General features: G+C 42.0%; 3 protein-coding genes across 5 annotated transcripts; 2 read left to right on the top strand and 1 right to left on the bottom strand.

Moving 5' to 3' along the window:
- Positions 1–1,276: 1,276 nt before the first annotated feature.
- zc3h15 (zinc finger CCCH-type containing 15) lies at positions 1,277–7,006 on the top strand. 2 transcript variants are annotated; one of them, XM_079169134.1, is made up of 11 exons: positions 1,277–1,471; positions 2,641–2,733; positions 2,840–2,942; positions 3,037–3,189; positions 3,486–3,583; positions 3,762–3,947; positions 4,638–4,718; positions 4,836–4,901; positions 4,980–5,090; positions 5,835–5,970; positions 6,069–7,006. In XM_079169134.1, the coding sequence occupies exons 1-11, from the start codon at positions 1,397–1,399 to the stop codon at positions 6,263–6,265; spliced, it is 1,299 nt and encodes a 432-aa protein (XP_079025260.1). In that variant the 5' UTR covers positions 1,277–1,396; the 3' UTR covers positions 6,266–7,006. The 2 variants fall into 2 exon arrangements, with proteins under 2 accessions (XP_079025260.1, XP_079025259.1); XM_079169133.1 differs by having other exon boundaries at positions 6,045–7,006.
- Positions 7,007–7,600: 594 nt separating this feature from the next.
- Positions 7,601–12,880, bottom strand: rbm45 (RNA binding motif protein 45). Of its 2 annotated transcripts, XM_079169000.1 has the most exons (11): positions 12,440–12,879; positions 11,512–11,634; positions 11,032–11,158; positions 10,788–10,943; positions 10,178–10,354; positions 9,727–9,856; positions 9,157–9,250; positions 8,877–9,031; positions 8,686–8,761; positions 8,370–8,521; positions 7,601–8,025 (listed from the first exon to the last, which is right to left on the bottom strand). In XM_079169000.1, exons 1-10 carry the CDS (start codon positions 12,722–12,724, stop codon positions 8,405–8,407), a joined length of 1,440 nt encoding a protein of 479 aa, XP_079025126.1. In that variant the 5' UTR covers positions 12,725–12,879; the 3' UTR covers positions 7,601–8,025; positions 8,370–8,404. The 2 variants fall into 2 exon arrangements, with proteins under 2 accessions (XP_079025126.1, XP_079025125.1); XM_079168999.1 differs by having other exon boundaries at positions 7,601–8,521; positions 12,440–12,880.
- Positions 12,881–14,133: 1,253 nt separating this feature from the next.
- On the top strand, positions 14,134–17,746 carry cycsb (cytochrome c, somatic b). The gene is made up of 3 exons (XM_079169004.1): positions 14,134–14,277; positions 16,044–16,218; positions 16,545–17,746. The coding sequence occupies exons 2-3, from the start codon at positions 16,050–16,052 to the stop codon at positions 16,688–16,690; spliced, it is 315 nt and encodes a 104-aa protein (XP_079025130.1). The 5' UTR covers positions 14,134–14,277; positions 16,044–16,049; the 3' UTR covers positions 16,691–17,746.
- Positions 17,747–18,140: the final 394 nt, after the last annotated feature.

The raw sequence follows: 18,140 nt of genomic DNA, 5'->3' as shown, positions 1-18,140 counted from the left end.
CATTTTATCATCTGACTGCATTTCAAGGAATTAAGATACTCGTAACTCCCTCATGCTTCTTTCAAACTAAATCTGCTCAGTCAAATCTCCATGATACTAAAAAAGACAATCAGCCAGTTGCTTCTACGGACTAAACGTCTTCTTCTTCTCGTTTCCACATCAATGCTATGCTCTCTAAGAATATATATAAGGATTTTGGTTGTACTTCTTGACCACTACACTAGTCAGTACCTCTCTTATACGGCTCACCTCAACTGGCAGATACTGCAACACTGACACCTGGCGGTGAAATACTAACACTGCAATAAAATGACAGTGGACCCTGAGTGAAACCCCAGTGCAGGAGTTCACAAATAAATATTATAAATAACAAAATACATAATATTGGAGATCCTTTTATTGTACATCAGTCAGATATATGATCTCTCCTATACAGCCCACTTAATTATAATATTATAAAGGAACATACAAGATTTTAGTCTAGTATATCTAATATAATATCTAGTGTATTATGAATGATCTTTTCATCTGTGTGACAGTATTATTGGCTTATTTGTGTTGTCTGTCATAGCCATTTATATCTCAAACACACCGACGTTACACTTTTACCTGGTTACAGATTAAAAAGGTAACAAAATGCTGCAAAATCAAACAAAATAGAATACAAAGCAGCGTGATAACTGTAGAAATACCAAATACTGGCTTAGCTTTGCTAATATCAGGGTATACACATTTTTTAAATATGTACTGTGGATATAAAACTTAAATTCTGAATTAATCAGGGTTTTCCTGGTGCCTACTCCAAGAGGAACGTTTTTATTTTGTTATAAAGGAGAGTAACTACGTACACTCAAGCACTGTACTTAAGTGTAATTTTAAGGTACTTCAGCTACTTTATACTCATTAATTTTAGAGGCAAATATTGTACTTTTTACGAAAGTGCATTTATTTGATAATTTGTATTAAAAGTTACTTTGCAGATTCAGATTCCTAATACAAAATATTACCAGTAAATAAACAAGGATGTATTATTATGGATACAGATAAGACTTATAGATAATTATGAAAGTATATATATAATATAATTCCCACCTTTACCACGTTGGAGTAAAAAGTTAAATCAATGTATACTTGTGTTATTCTACTATAGCAGGTTTTGGTTAGCAGCATGGATAGAGTCCGTTTTTCTCTCTCGTGTGGACTACAGTTCCCATCATGCCTCTCGCGGTGCGTGATGACGCCACAGAACATCAACACACTCACATGTGGCCTAGAGACGCCGCTGCTGTGCTGCGCTAGCATCAACCGGGTAAATGTGGAGCTGAAACACCCCCGTTTAAAATAAATACCACACGGATAATCGCGTTTTGTAACACAGCCGCACCCGAGAGACAACATGCCTCCGAAGAAACCCGTCCAGCCGGCGGCCGGTAAAAAAACCCAAGAGAAGAAGAAGGAAAAGATAATTGAGGTAAAGGGAAGATAACACGAGTTAGCTTGAGCATGCTAACCGAAGCTAACGCAAGTAGCTGGTTAAGTTACACCGGCCTCTTGACAGTTGTCAACGTTTTCCGACTGTTCATTAGTTGTTGTGATTAATTTAAGTTGCCCCAACAATAACGATAATCACCATATAATATATATATATAGATGTATATTATATATACCACTTATATAACGTGCCATGAGCGGGGATCGTAGTGCGGTCCGACGGGCCTGCTGCCGCTCGGCCTCACAGGACATGAGACGAGAGGCCACATTTGAGCTAAAACTGGTGAAAAGTTCTTTTTTTTTCAAAACTAAGCTCGTGTGTTGTCACGTGTGAGTGCCGATGTCGCAGCTTTGACTATAAAGTAGTGTCCTATATATATCTCTACGGGTTTCCGTACCGGCTTGTCAGCGTTAGCCGCCTCTTAGCTGCTGTTACAGTCACAGATTGTGCTGCTGCTGCTACGTGTTAATGTCACGTGTCGTTGAGTTGTGATTTTAGGGGATTTCAGGTGCCACAAGTCTATTTATCACCTGTCTAAATACACAACAGGTACTCTGTATGAGCACTGGGTGCTATGTATGTGCTCGGATGGATAAAGGAGGAGAGTTGATTGCCTACAAATCCCATAAAAATTAACATAATCTGTTATTAATAAGTATTGTCTGTGTATGTAGCTCAGTCTTTATGCCACAGACCTCCTTTGTTGTCCAGGAACTATTGAGAACTCATGTGGGCTCCACTAACGTGTTCGTCTAATTCACTAGTTACCTCTGCTTGAGTCATGTTTGTTTAAGAACTACAATGGCCAACTTTTCCCGGAAATACCAGAGGCCCTTTTGACCTCAAAATAAAAGAAATGTACATTGATTTTTGGTGTCAACTGTCTCTTTTAACAATGAAACTTTATATTCACAATCTCAGTGTGGAAATCAGAGAGGATTCTGGGAGAGCGATATAGAGAAAATAATGAATAAAATGTTTTTAATGAAACTTACCGATGCTTCTAAAACCTTTTAAGAAGTGTATAAGAGCCTTTAAGTTCTGTGCTGCTGCATCCTTTGTATTTTGTGGGTTTTGTAATAACGGAAAACAACGGCTTGCATCAGGGATGATATTCAAAGTTGTAATATTTTGTTTTTATTTTCCAGGACAAGACATTTGGCTTGAAGAACAAGAAAGGGGGGAAGCAGCAGAAATTCATCAAGAACGTTACTCAGCAAGTCAAACCGCTAACCAAACCGGTGAGGAGGAAATTCTTCTTCTTCTTCTTCTATCCCTTCATGTCTGTAACCATCTCAAACGTTCTCGTCTCCCTGTTTCTCACTCTGCCTCTTGTGTGTGTGTCAGGGTGAGGGAGACAAAGCCAACAAGAAGACCGACAAGAAGAAGGAGCTGGACGAACTCAACGAGCTCTTTAAACCCATAGTCGCTGCTCAGAAAGTCGCCAAAGGTAAACGACGCCGCCGTGAAAGTGACCGAAGACTGAACTTTAACTCTTGATTATATATTTGATATACTAATCGATCTTCTCTGCTTTTCCGCAGGCGTCGATCCGAAGTCGGTGCTGTGTGCCTTCTTTAAGCAGGGCCAGTGCACTAAAGGGGATAAGTGCAAGTTCAGCCATGACTTGTCGATGGAGAGGAAATGTGAGAAGAGGAGCCTCTACGTGGACAAGAGAGACGACGAGCTGGACAAAGGTTCGTGTCTAGTAGTGTTTGATATAATCGTCCCTAAATGGCTGCGATAAAGCTTAAATAAGTTGTCCGTCTCGTACAAAGTTTGATGGTTTGTGGGGATGGCTTGTTGTTTAACATTATAATTAGAGAGGCAGAGATAAACACCCGAAACTTTATAGCCACCTGAAAGTCAGCCTCCATACTGGCCGTGAAGTAACGAATCAATGTGTATGTATTGGTCTTCTTCCAGAGAATGACTGACTTGGTTTTATTGAAAAACGCTTCGTGACTTGTGTTTGAATGATTTATGGTTCCAGGTTTAGACACGATGGAGAACTGGGATGAGAAGAAGCTGGAGGAGGTGATCGCCAAGAAGCACGGAGAGGCGGAGCTGAAGAAAGCCAAAACGCATATTGTAAGTCTATTCTGATGATGGAGAAAAAAAGAACAATAGAGGAAGATGAATGGAGGGGAACTGCATTATCATTTGATCATAATGACCAATTGTTTTCTAAAAATAGACGCCTAAACTGTACTCGTATCACAAACGCTGTCCTCTCTGTGTAACTTCTGCCCCGCGGTGTCGTCTGCAGGTGTGTAAGCACTTCCTGGACGCCATAGAGAACAACAAGTACGGCTGGTTCTGGGCGTGTCCATCGGGGGGCGACGTGTGCATGTACCGGCACGCTCTGCCGCCCGGCTTTGTGCTGAAGACGGACAAGAAGAAGGAGGAGAAAGAGGAGGAGAAGATCTCACTGGAGGAGCTGATAGAAAACGAGGTGAGGATGGAGGGAGGAGAACGTCTCTGCTGGAGCGCGTTAGGAGCTAGTAGTGGTGTTTAGGGTCAATAAGTTGAACAAATCAGATGTGTTAACGAGTCAGTGGTGGTTAGCTTAGCATTCAGACATTAGCTGTACTACCATTACTACTGGTAGTAAGTAAGTCAACTTTATTGCTATTGCACGCACCTTTAACAACCGTTCCAAAGAGCTTCACTTGTACACATTAAATATAAAATACAGTGAAACCTTTTGAAGATGAGCTTAATGAAACGGAGGTCTATCTAGAAAGACCACGAGAACGATGACTGGTCGAACACGACGCATAAATAACCCTAAATCTGTAAATACTCCATGTGACCGATGTTACCCTGGACGTGTCTCACTGTCCTCGTCCTGACGTCTGTCTCTACTGTCCTCGTCCTGTCTCTCCTCTCCTGTATGTCTGTCCGTCTGTCCTTTCCTTGTCCGTCTGTCTCTCCTCGTCCTGTCTGTCTGTCTCATCTCCTCATCCTGTCTGTCATCTCCTCTCCTCGTCCTGACGTCTGTCTCTCCTCTCCTCGTCCTGTCTGTCTGTCTCTCCTCTCCTCGTCCTGTCTGTCTGTCTCTCCTCTCCTCCTGACATCTGTCTCTCATGTCTGTCTCTACTGTCCTCGTCCTGACGCCTGTCTGTCCTCTGTCTCTCTGCAGCGAGCAGCTCTGGGTGCCAACGTGACTCGGATAACTCTGGAGACTTTCCTGGCTTGGAAGAAGAGGAAACGGCAGGACAAGGTTGGAACAAGTTGAATCTTTTTTTTACATTAACATCAGTTTGTCCGTGCGGCAGCAGGAAGGTTTAGTTTGACGTGTCTCTTACGTTTCTCTCTGTGTGTGCTGTTTGATTAACAGATCGACAAAGCCACGGTGGAGATGGAGAGGAAGAAGGCCGACTTTAAGTCGGGGAAATCGCTAGTGGTGAGTCTGGGTTTAGGTTCTCTGTGGTCACTTCATGAGTGTACTTTAGGATTAAATGTAAATCTCATGTATCTGTAGGTGAGCGGCCGTGAGGTGTTCGAGTTCCGACCGGATTTGATCGACGAAGACGACGACGAAGCCGCAGACGCTGAGTACGACAGCGAAGACGAAGAAGAAGAAGAGGAAACGGTAACAATCGCACAATTAGTTCAGGCAGTCGAGTCGATGCTTATTTAGTTTGGCTTCGTGTGATTTGTGCTCCAAGTGAGACGTCCCAGCACAATAACCTGCGCTGGTGTCTTCTCGGTCACGTGGGCGAAACACAATCTCCACAGTTTCCACGTCTCAGCGATGAGACACTCGGCCACATTTTTGCCTCATCCATAAGCAATTATTAAGGATCTTTCTTCCAGGTGGTGCAGAGTGTTTGGTGCAGTCCCCAGACCGCCTGTTCACACAGCAGATAATCAGCCTGCTAATCGTCTGCACCTGTTGTGCTCTTGTTTTCCCCGTCGTAGGTTCAGGCTGTGAAACCGGTTATAGGCAACAAGGGAACGTTTCTCTTTAATTCATCTTAACTTGATTGAACACAGCTTTGCCTTTTGTCCCTTAGTTCATTTCCTGTTTTTTAAATGAATGACTGACTGAAAAACTGCAGAAATCCTTTTAGCGCTTATTACAGATGTTACCTTATTAATACAAATTATTCACAACAAAAGAAACGTCCAGCGGCAAAGTGACTCCTTGTCACTGTGTATTACAACACTCGTTACTTAACATTCGGTGTTATTTTATACTAAGTAGATAAAAAGCATGGTCACTATTTATTCAACCGCCTCAGCGTTCCCTCGCTTCTCTACATGTTTTTTTTTTTTTAACTGCTTTCCTGCGTCACGCTCACGTCGAAACCTTATTTCCAATGTTTTATTTCAGGTCGATTGTACAGAGTTCCAGGACATAGACCTATCCCGTTTTGTTCCACAAGAGGTCGACAACACAGGCATTACTGTAGCATCCACGGACCGCTTCACCGGGAGGAATAAGACTCGGCCGACGGTAACCGACAATGGTAAGAGAAAATTTGTAACGACATTTTGTTCAACTTCTGCTTTTTACTCAAATAACAAACGAGCATAATTAAAGATATCTTTCTCTGCCCCTCCACAGAGGAGCAGCTGAACGGAGCTTGCGGTGGCGCCGAGGCCAACGGGCTTCTGGGAGCAGAGGGAAGCGGAGAGGACGATGATGAAGAAGAAGAAGAGGAGGAGGAAGAGGAGGAGGTACCGGTGGATGAGAACCTGTTCACGGGCGAAGATCTGGAGGAGCTCGACGAGGAACTCAACACACTGGCGATGGAAGACTGAGAGGGAGCCCGTGAGAGAGGGGGGGAGGAGGAGGTGGGAGTTAGGACGGACTAAAGGACAAAGGGACTAAGGGACCGACCGAAGGATGCATGGAGCTAAACAACAAAGAGACCAGACGTTTGAATGATTTTAACTTTCAGAGACTCCAGTAATAAAAGCCTGATTATCTCATGACATCACTGCCCCGTCTCTTGACGCCTTCCGTTTTCTGTATCGCCTCCTCTCACATCCCACCACGTCCTCGGCTTTTTCTCCATTCGGGTGTCCACGTCTCCACACCGGGGTCAGCTCCACGTCGTGGCCCGTCAGAATTTACCATTAAAAGAGAGTTTTGTCCGCTTTTTGTTGCCCGACGAACTCGACGACTTACGTTTTGAAAGTTTACTTCTAAAATAAATCAGTTAAATAGTGAATATAGTGATTTGCAGAGTGAGACATTAAAATGAAAGCACCACACGTGTACGGTGGCACTTCAATAGAGGAAACATCGTGGGATGTTTGAGTACTGAAGTTATACAGTGGAGGGAAATGAACAGGAGGGATTCTGTTGTAAGAAACTGAATCTGTTCACCTGCTCTCACACCAAAATAAGAGTTTAAAAATTGTTCTGGAAATTCTATTTCCAGATCAAGCTTCTAATACGTTGACCAGACCATAATAAAACCCCAAATGATCCCATTATAAACCCAGAAATGTAAATAATGTTCTCATGATGCCTCCTGAAGAAATAAAAGATGACTGTACATCCAGTGTGTGTCTTGTATGATGAAATAAATCTATTATTGCAGGTTTGAATGTACATGATACCTGTTGAGGGTTATGGTTCCCATCAAGTACAACAGATTCATTTTATATTTCACATTTTGCACTCAGACACCAACAGATACACATGTACTCTCCAGTCTGTTTGTGGTAGTTTGATGAAACACGGCACTATTTCGGATTGTGTACCATTAGAGTAAAATATAAAATTAAAATAAAAGATTTGTAAAACATAAATTTGGCCTCTGCAAGCCAGGACGCAGTTGCTCCTCCCAAAACCAATTATGGATGTGATTCAATTACCAAAAAGCAACTGACACCGTGAGACAGTTTAGTTGCTGGTCAAGTTGAAATAAATTGAAAACATTTATTTCTAAATAATTTTAGGATTGTTAACATTATTCAATCACTATACTGTAGAATAAACTATTTTGCAAAACAACCACACGATATCCAACAATTGATCAAAGTAAAACATATATAGAATATTTTCAGATAATTCAAAATATGACTTAATGAACTGACTGTTCATCAGCAGCTAGCAGCTACAGAAGAGACGAGATCAGCTGAATGTGGTGTTAAAATGATTTTTATTTGTACTGATACAAAAAAGGTTCACAGTCTGATTAACACCGTTGAACTAAGCTCAACATGGGGGGGTTAACAGGATATACCATAAGAGAGGAAAACAACTGTCTAAATCCACCGTAAATCTTTTCAGGATAAAAAATGCTGCAAACTACCTGAACTAAGATGCAACTCGAGAGATTTCTGAACTTAAAAAAAACAATGAAAACAATGAACGCTCAGCTCAGACTACACAGACGACACATGAACATGATTCAGACTCATTTCAGCAGTTTGTTTACTGTTATCAGCGAGTCACAGCAAGGTCACTGGTCAGACAGGTGTCAAAGGTCGGGTCAGTGGTCGGGAGACGGTCTTGATATCGGTCGGTCGGGTCGGGTCAGGTGTCATTGTGTCATGACAACAGTCGCCTAGGGAACAAGAAGCTGCAGTGTTATTCACAGGGAGAGAAACAAGTTAACTCATCAGAAACAGGTGTTCACAGGTGTGCGTGTGCGTGTGTGTGTGTGTACAACTCCAGACGGATTACGCTCTAACAGTATTTAATATGCTGGATAAGACTTTGCTTGATGAAGAACTTCTGTAAGTGCTCATGTATCGTGTCTACACACACACTCACACTGGTGCTGCATTAGAGGAATACCGCTTTCTGCTCTGTGTATGTGTAGCGTTCAAACACCAGGCGTTACAAAAGGATACGTTTACAGTGAAATACTTTGGTACCCAATTCTTCAGTTGTCAGCAGAGAACTTACCGGTCGTTTGGGGGCGGGGGGCGGTCACGTGGGTCCTAGAAGTTCCGAGGACGTTTGTGGGATTCCTCTCTGGGAGGGTCGGCCAGCATCACCTTCATCTTCACACCGTTGACCACCTGACCGTGGAGCGCTGCCATGGCATCATCCGCACACTGAGAGGAGAGACCGGGGTGAACGTGTGACTTCCTCTTGTCCATTTGTCTGCCTCTATGCATCCCTCCATCTGTATTTCTGTTTATTCCTCACCCAAAGACTGTATTTATCCATCCCTGCTTGCTATGCTACCATTATACTGTTAAACAGTTCAAAGTCTCACCTGTTTCTCTGCATACTTCATGTATCCAACCTTCCTTCCAGGAACCAAATGGACCTCAATAAGAGAGCCATATCGACTACAAAGAGACAGAGGGTGACCCAATCATTGGTTAATGCTGATTGTCTGGAGCATAATTGCACACAATGTTGTGTTGTTATAAATAAAGTATGATGTACGAGTGAGAGACCTACCAGTAAACGTCCTCCAGCACATCCGGGGGCAGCGGAGACGGACTGAACACGACGAACAAGCGCTCCTTGGTCTTGCTGTCGGGCGGAGCGAGCTTCTTCAGAGGCGGCAGGTTGACGTCGGTCTGAATCCGGAGCATTGGGGAGACGGGGAAACTCTGGAGGACATCCACAAACACACCCAGGATGAGTGACTCAGCTTAAACATTTAGACTCTCTACACCTAACTGTATAAAATTGCAGCGTTTAACGATACAATAGGGCATCTACTTCATGCACTTACAGGAGGCTTCATTGATTGGCTGGAGGACGGTCCGTTCCACGGCGCAGACATCATCTGAGTTGCAACAAACTGCATCGCCATCCGACCTACAGGACTACAACAACAAGAGCACCGTCTGATCCAAGATGGTCTTCACTGGTTTATACTGATTAAGTTGTTAGTGTGTAACCAACCCAGACCAGCTTACTGTCCCGGCTGCCTCTTGAACAACATTTTGTTAACACAACGGTTGACGTGGGGTTTTCCTCCACGCCTCACTGTGTGGTGCCAACAACTTTTACTTCTTAGGCTACGTACCTAGTTGTTTACTATATAAAGAGAGCTGTGCCCCAGAGGGGAAACAGTCATTCACCAATGAATATGTGACAACAGATAGAAGGGTAACAAGAAGACATGTAGAGATGGTTACAGTTAATCATCAGGGGCATTTTGGTTCCAATTATTGAATGACTACATTAATTTTAAAGAGCATTTCTGCTGCATTCCTCCTTTAACTTTGGACTATTGTGCAGACACACAGTAAGTGTATGCTGTTGTGTGTATTAAGTATATACAGGCATGTGTGTGTACCTGCTGCGGTCCTCTCCGTCATCAACAAAATTGACTGAGAGTCTGTTGCCGGGCGGATATTCAAAGCCATTCAGCTTCTCCTTAGCATAAACCGCTGATCCAAGATTGGCGTAGCGAATCAGAGCATGACCTGAGGAACAGGATGAGTTTTAAGTTTACAGTCATCAAAATGAATAACAGTAGCTAGAAGACATCAACATTCACAGACAACGACAGTAAAACAAGTTGATCTTTTTGTCTCGACCTTAAATTACAATCAAGAAAATCCCTTTTTGACCAGTCAGGAGAATGTATTTAAGTTACGGTACGGACTAATCAAAGACCACTTCAGTATAGTCGCCCTAAAAGAAAGCAAATAAACAACTGATACTCGGTTCTTCTGTCACAGGGAGGCACCTTAGTTTTGTGGCTCCCAGGTGAGTAAAGCCCATACTTTGTGTTCATCACTCACCTTTGCTCATTCCATAAGCGTCTCTCTGCAGCTCACAGTATTCCATGCAAGGAATGATGTCAAAGAGAGCGAAAACCTGCTCCTGGCTCAGAGCGGCCCGCGTCGACATCATCAGGCACCGCGTGAAGTCACCGCTGGTGGAACGGTAGTCCATGGCCGGGTAGTTACCAGGGTCGGCTGCAGAGGCACACCGGGAACAGGACTTTGTAAATGACAGTGCGTCAGTGTTAATAAAGAAAGTTATATTTCCTTAGTTAGTTAATCTCCATACGTCCCTGTGGCCACAATGAGCCCCCTAAACAACTCATAACTCACTTGGACCTGAACTCATCAGCTACTTGAATTTGTATTGTGACTGATATATTTAATTCCCAGTTATTCATTATTGGGCTCCCCAACAGTGTCAATTTGCAGCCCACATTGTTTAAATCTATGATTACTTGCTAGCGGTCTTCTTCCCTGCCTTTCCTGCTGCTTTGCTGTGTTTCTGGGCGCGTTACCGCCACCTGTAGATCCGTGGAATAATGCGATCACGGGCTTAGAAGTGACAACTTAACCCCCGATGAATACTACGCGAAATACTGAATACGGATGTCAAACAACTGCGTACCCATAGGGAAGGCATATTGGTTAGAGGAGTCAACCCCACCACCGCCACCGCCACCACCACCTCCGCCTCCGGAGTAATCGCCTCTGGACATTCCCCCGGAGTAGTCTTCTGTTGCTGGCGCCTTGGTGCGGGGTTCAGCCAGGATGGCCCTGTAAGCTAATAACACCACCGTCATCATCAATAACAGCTTTCAAGACACAAAAAATGTTGACTGTGAAACATTTATTTTTGGATTGCATCTTACTTTTGTCACAGTTCTCGATAGCGACGGCAGCTTGGGAGGGTTTGTAGTATCTGACGTAGCCCAGGCCTTTACTCTCCCCTGTGGACTTATTCTTGATGATCACACAATACTCAATATCACCGTACTCCTGAAGAGAGAGAGAGACAAAGCAAGGGATGAATAGATCTGTAGTCATCCTGCTGAACTGGTTATGTCGGATGACACATTATTCAACTTCTCCTATTGCATACGGTGGCACGAAATGGCGGTAATAGACGATATTCTAGGTTATTTTACTATTTCAGAGTACATTCAATTAAAATGTAGACTGTTATAATCAAGATAAAATGAGATACAAAATTACATGAAGTCCGTCAGTTTAAATAAGCACAGGAATAAACATCAAACGTGCAAATCTCCATCTAATTTACCCGACATGTTGTTCTTATGTTACATATAAGCAGTGGTGACGGCAGATGAAGATGAAACGGGAGAAGTTACTTTGAACGTGTCCTTGAGGTCCTCCTCCGAGAAAGATTTTGGGATCATGACGAAGATCCTGGTCAACTCCTCATCCTCGACGTCTCGGTGTCTTGTTGAAGAGCGTGACTGAGCGATGAACACCTACACAACCAACCAGAGAGAACACGTGACAACTGCAACCTAATAAACCTTCCCGCACTAACTTAATATGTACAATTACCCATGAACATCCATTTCTATAACAACAATTTTGTGATGTTACTGAGATTACTCATTCAATTTTCCAATGTACGTATTATGAAGATTTATGGCTTGATGTGTACGACTGAATTTGCCCAAAAGGTGATTCAACTTATCAAAAACAGTATTGTTCATGGACAATGGCAAAGATGACTCTCTGGGAAATGTTGTACAAATACAAGTATATGAAAATAATAAAATGTTATATATATATATATATATATATATATATATACATATATATATATATATATATATATTAGATTAATACATGGGAAATACAAATACAAGTATATGAAAATTAAATATAGGTTTAGTGTATTTTATGACTTTCTGGAGTCTGGTTAAAAACCCGGAAGTTTCCCTTTCGTCTCTCCCTCGCGCTGAACTCAAACCACGCCTACTCTTTAACAAGCCAATCACCGCTCTTCTAACTGCTCAAATATTCAGTTTCACTAAAAAATGCGTCACAAAACAGACGCTAGGCTTGGGTCATGAAAAATAAAAAACACACGAGTATAGTTTATCTTAAATGTTATTTATATGTTTCTAACTATTTTGCATCCACTGGCCCAAGTGTTTTTAAAACGAAAATTAAAAAAAGTTTTCGACCGTTGGTCTTACGTTACTGACCAGACGTTCAGTCAACAGTTTCAACTGACAATCTTGCAATGGTTGATTCTCGCGACCTAGCCACTAACGTTACCTTGACGGGTTTAGTTCCTTCCATCAGCACTTTGCCGTGCATGTCCTCCATGGCCATGCAGGCCTGGGATGACTTGGCGAATTTCACATAAGCGATGCCTTTGGACTCCTTTGTCTGCTTGTCTTTGACGACCCAAACTCCGTGGATGTCGCCGTAAACGGCGAAACTTTCCCGAAGCTCATCCTCGGTTATGGACCGACTTGTGACCACGAAAAGCCGACTGTTGGGCGGTTCGTCGAGGTTTTCGGTTTGTTTGGTGTTGGTGTTTGTGGGATACTCCTCCATCTTGCTTTTTTGTTTTCTAAATGAACTGTGCGGCTGGAAGTATCCGTTTGTGCTGCCTTCAGTGCGCCTCGGAAGCTTGACACTTCTTCCGGAAACGTGGCAATCGCAAATGTAAAGCAGTGACGTTAAAACTAGGTTGACCGAGATCCAAAAACGGCTACTTTCGTTATTTATTCGTGACTCCATATATGTAGTAATGTCATACATTCATATTCGTACATACTTAGTTTCGAACTGCACTGGTTGCTTAATTCGTTAGTTTACTCATATCTTGGCAAAGTGTAGTAAGGTAATTCTTTAAATTCCCATATCTCTGAAGCTATCGGTAGAGCTGATATCAAAAGAGAATGAACGTTTACCGCCATCTAATGTGTGGGAGTTGTAACAGCACTCTCCTGTTCTCTGTTACTAAAGGATGCTGCACATAACTCACCTTGCAGCTGGAACTCTCGCGATATCATTTGAGAATCTCCGGTGCAAATATTTAAGTAACAAAGATAAATTGTGGTAATAAACTATGGTCACAAACCATCTGGCTCAGAGAGCTTTCTTTAAGCCACTATTGTTTAGTTGGTTAATTTAATATTATTATATTTTATTGGATATATTGCATTTCTATATTTAATATTTTTACTCTGTTATTTGTATTGCTTTACCTGTACCATAAATGCTGCTGTAGCAAAAAGATTTGCCCTTGCGGGATTAATAAAGTATCTACTTACCTACCTACCTATCTATCTATCTATCTACATATCTATCTATTACGTCATTGACTCAACACGTAACACGGTCGTCAGCTGATGATATTGCGTCGGAGGCTTGTGTTGGGTTGCCACCTAATCTGAACTCTTACACCAACTTGTACACTAAAGGTGACGTTGCATTTCAGGTGTTCACTCCAGCTGTTACCCTTGAGGACATAGTGGTCACCTTTAGTTTCATATTTCTTACCCATATATTGTCACTATTTCACGTCTTACTTTGTTCTGTACGTGAAATGTACTTCACTCTGTCCATAATGACACTATATAAATCTACATACTACATTTGAATGTGTATAGGCTATGGATCTCCTTATAGGGCTACTCCAGCAGGTTCCTTTTGCTCAATAAAGGAAGCTGGGGAATGCGACTCTTGTACGTGTACAAAACTACATGTAACGCGTCGTTCTTAATCCCTCGTCTCGTCTTCTAGGAGAATAGCGACCCATTTACAACGTCATATATAAAATTTAAAAAAAGGACTGATTTATCAGTGTGTATTTTGAGCTTTGTGTCCCCAAAAGCGATTTTCAAATCAATGTAAAGATATGAAGTCGGGTAAGGAAACCTTCATTTGTCGAAATAGAACTCAGCCCGGATTGAAGGCGGCTACGTCAGGATCTAAACGCCCGCGGCACGTGATTTGGATGATGACGTCAAAAGCCGGTGCCTCTAAAAGTGAAGTGACCTTCTTTACGTCCGCCAGAAACCCACCGCTCAACCGGCCGAGAGAAGAAGCAGCTTCTATACCTGAACCGGAGGGATTTTAACCCCGCATATTTTAATACAAAGGTAATTATTTACATTTCTTATGGAGCATTTATATCAAATATATATCGGTTTTGAGATTGTATTATACAAACACAACAGAAAGGTGACAAGAGAAGAATAAAAGAGCCCTAACGGTTTAGTGGTAACGTTGCTAACGTTAGCGCTAACGTTGGTGAATAGTTCGGTTACGCTCTTTGCGTAAACCAAAAGGGTAAATCAACCTGTTATTCAAGCGTAATGCGACAATTCAATGTTAGATTTGGTTATTGTTTGAAAGGTGTACACTCAAGCGCGTTCTTAATGTCTCGTGGAGTCGGTTAAAAGTGTTAAGCTAACACTGCGGTGGATGTTCGGAGGTCGACATTGAAGCATCCTTGACACTCTGACCCATCTTCCGGGGCTAACCTTACCAGCATTGTAGCCACAGTTCAAGCTAACGCTACCGTAATACAGTGCTGTGCGCTGTGTAGAATATAATAGGTGCGTTAATAAGCTAAGTTAATAAGCTGCTCTGCTTATGGAAGCTGCTTTGGTGGTCTGTGTGTGTCCTTGTAGGAAAGGATGCTAGGCCGCTAAAGGCTGGGGCATTTATGCTAATTGTATGTTCCCTTTTATTTAACTTCTAAAAGGTATAAATGTATCAGGTCTTCTATGTCCTATGGCCCCATAAGAATATATAATGAGCAAGTTATAAGTGATGTAATTGTGTCAGTCCTGTCATGTAACGTTAGATAACGACCAGCTAACGTGACGGTCTCGTTGCTGTTAACTCAGGTCATGTGAGGACAGTCACCCCCTTTAATTAAATGTCTACTCCTGCGACAATTAAGTCTTTATTTCATAACAACAGTATTAATAGCTGTATATTGGAAGTGCCTACTGATTGTGGACAGATGTTGAGCTTATTGAAAGTATATTAGCTAGTTGTGCACCTCCATTTGCCCTATTACCTCCATTTGCACTAATATCCCAAATCCATTGTTCTTTATGTTCATATATATTCTTCGATATATATTTATATTGTACATAGTAGTTACATGTTTATACTTGGCTTATCTGTTCTACTTTGTTGTCTTTAATGTCCTTGTTTTTTATATTTTTCTTGTTTATTTGTATATTTTATGTATGTACGTTGAGAGCTGTGTAAACCATACGCATACATGGCCCATAAAGCTGATTCTGATGAGTGCACGGGTTTGAGGGCAAAGGAACACATTTTGGCATTACACCGGTTATCTGTCACGTCGGCGGAGTGTCGTTAACACAAACTTTAGATTTAGTACTTTACTGTTGGTCTCCTTGACAGGAGTAAAAGGAGACACGTAAAAGGTAGAGCGTCATGGCGGGATGCTGTTAAAAACAAACCGTATTTACTCCAGAAGACTGGCATCTGTTCTCGTGGTGTAACCCGAGCTGAGGCGCTATATTTACAGTGATGTAACGGGAGCGGAGGCTGGTTTTGGAGCGGTTTCCTGTACATGTTTCCCGTCACATTTCACTATAATGACCTCGGCAGGGTGCCAGCGCTCAGGGGAAAGTCATAACTTGTCTGCATGCAGCGTGAAGAATGCGTCGCTACAGGTGCAGATAAAACAGTTGTCACCTTAAACAACCTTCACAAAATGGCGCCAGTCAGACTTGTGCAGTGAGTGAGCTCCCTGCCATATCTACGGGCTATGATTAGTAGATCCACAGTATTTATGGATCTGAAGTCACACATTAGTGTTAAGTATGTATCACACTGTCATAACTATGCATCTGACTTGTTCTCTTTGTGTTTTCTGCAGCTGATTATGGGAGACATCGCAAAGGGAAAGAAGGCTTTTGTCCAGAAGTGTGCTCAGTGCCACTCAGTAGAGCAGGGGGGCAAGCACAAGGTGGGCCCCAACCTCTGGGGTCTGTTCGGACGCAAGACCGGGCAGGCCGAGGGCTACTCGTACACGGACGCCAACAAGAGTAAAGGTCAGTCGACTGGTGGTTAAACGAGGCTCTGAATAACCGTCTCCTTCGGTATGTAGATCAAGTGAAGTGGGAGGAATCATTGTCTGAGTAATAAATCTTTAGTTATACAACTAGTATGAAGCATACATCATTTAATGTAGTTTTCTGAGGGTAATTGTGTCATAACCTGTAACTTTAGCCGTTTCTTTTAAGATTAAACATTTTTGAATGATTACCTTTTGGTGGAACTTTGGCCACTGATACGTCGTCTCTTATCCCTCCAGCCTGGAGATCAGATTTTTTATTTTTTTATCCCGCTTTCGTCACCAATCTCTGTCCTTCCCCAGGTATTGTGTGGGCTGAGGGCACCTTGATGGAGTACCTGGAGAACCCCAAGAAGTACATTCCTGGAACCAAAATGATCTTCGCCGGCATCAAAAAGAAGGGAGAGCGCACGGACCTCATTGCCTACCTTAAATCGGCAACATCATGAAGTAGTCATTAAATACAGAATATTTAATGTCACGTTATTTTATTTTTACTTACACATGCTGAATATACAGTTTTATGTTTTGCTCTCGAGGTTAATTTATGTTGTCTAAAGGTTAAAAAAGTGGCTACTGTCACTTTAAGTTCAAATGAACAAACATTAAAAAAAAGTCAGTTTTATTTTACTGTACTAACTAAGCCCATTGTTTAAAATGTCTAATGTCGATAGGTCACCTGACCTGCCACTCATTCTGCTTTTCCACGACAACACATGTCTGGTACTTCCTGCTTGCAGAGCCATTCTCCCTCATTTCATTCATTTTTAAACTTATTACTGAAAAAAGAAGTAACCTAAATTCCGGTAAATCAAAGTGAAACAGGGTGAGAATCTGGATCTTTGGTGGTCAACAAGGTGCCGACTCTCAATCTACTCCCAGCTTTCATGCCAACTGGAGTTTCTGACCTTTTAGAAAATGTGACGGTGTGACTTTTCTACGCTCTCTTTCGCCCGTCCTCGTATGTCGGTGGTCAGAAACTACCACTTGTCACGAATGCTGAAAAGCGTGTTGCGTTCAAAGACCCCTAACAGAGCCTGGTGTGTTACTGAAGCAGCCCCTCTCAGTTCCTGTTTTTAACCAGTCATCAGACTCGGTACAAGTTTGTTCTTAACTAGAGTGACACTGCTGATAACTGCCTCCTTACAGCTAAGAATTGTGGGCTATAAATATATATATATATATATATACAGTATATATGAATGCCTTCAGAACCACCAGCAGTGTGAAATCAGCTGACCTCTGGTACGGAGCTACTGTACGACTTACAGCAACTATCTGAGTTGAAGGAAGATTTTGTTATTTACCTGGTTTCACAGGCCTGAGAGAATATCGTTTTAACTTATTTTACTGTAATTTGACATCTGTGATACGTTTTGAAGGGGCTGCTTGTTGTCAATGTAATCAGCAAAACACTGTATGCACATGAACAATATAATGCTGTGTTGTGTGGTTGTGGACAGGATGGATGAAGACTAAATTAAAAGAAAATGTACAGAAATATACACATGACTGCTTGTCTCCTCTTTGAAGTGATAAACAATACAATTCAGAATCTGATGTTAATACTATGTTTCCAGTGCTCCATAGCTGTTAAAGTTTAACTGAAGCTTTTATTTGGGAACAATAAAACGCATAAGCTGAAAGAACGACGAAGAATAAAATAGTAAATTACTCAAATTAAATATAATGAACCATTTTTTAACATTTATCTAGTTAAACTTGTATCTTTACTAAATGACTCTTCAGTCAGGATCATATATCTCTGCAGGTGTTTTGAATCACATTTTATAAAAGACAAATGCTGAATCTTCTTATTAAATTCATTATATGAAGTCTTCTTTAATCTCCTGAGTCTGGCATTTTGAGTGCTTTGAAGCTAATCTGATCCTCTGACTG

The sequence above is a fragment of the Pholis gunnellus genome (genome assembly GCF_910591455.1).
Source record: "Pholis gunnellus genome assembly, chromosome: 11".
NCBI lineage: Eukaryota > Metazoa > Chordata > Actinopteri > Perciformes > Pholidae > Pholis > Pholis gunnellus.
The sequence above is the reverse complement of the archived record's forward strand: the minus strand, read 5'-3'. Positions and strand labels throughout refer to the sequence as shown.

Coding starts and splice junctions, on each gene's coding strand:
- cycsb (XM_079169004.1), top strand. CDS start 16,050: ATGGGAGACATCGCAAAGGGAAAGAAGGCTTTTGTCCAGAAGTGTGCT. Junction 16,219..16,544: donor GGACGCCAACAAGAGTAAAG/GTCAGTCGACTG, acceptor GTCCTTCCCCAG/GTATTGTGTGGGCTGAGGGC.
- zc3h15 (XM_079169133.1), top strand. CDS start 1,397: ATGCCTCCGAAGAAACCCGTCCAGCCGGCGGCCGGTAAAAAAACCCAA. Junction 1,472..2,640: donor AGAAGGAAAAGATAATTGAG/GTAAAGGGAAGA, acceptor TTTATTTTCCAG/GACAAGACATTTGGCTTGAA. Junction 3,190..3,485: donor AGACGACGAGCTGGACAAAG/GTTCGTGTCTAG, acceptor TTATGGTTCCAG/GTTTAGACACGATGGAGAAC.
- rbm45 (XM_079168999.1), bottom strand. CDS start 12,724: ATGGAGGAGTATCCCACAAACACCAACACCAAACAAACCGAAAACCTC. Junction 11,159..11,511: donor ACCTCAAGGACACGTTCAAA/GTAACTTCTCCC, acceptor CTCTCTCTTCAG/GAGTACGGTGATATTGAGTA. Junction 9,032..9,156: donor GCCAATCAATGAAGCCTCCT/GTAAGTGCATGA, acceptor GATGTCCTCCAG/AGTTTCCCCGTCTCCCCAAT.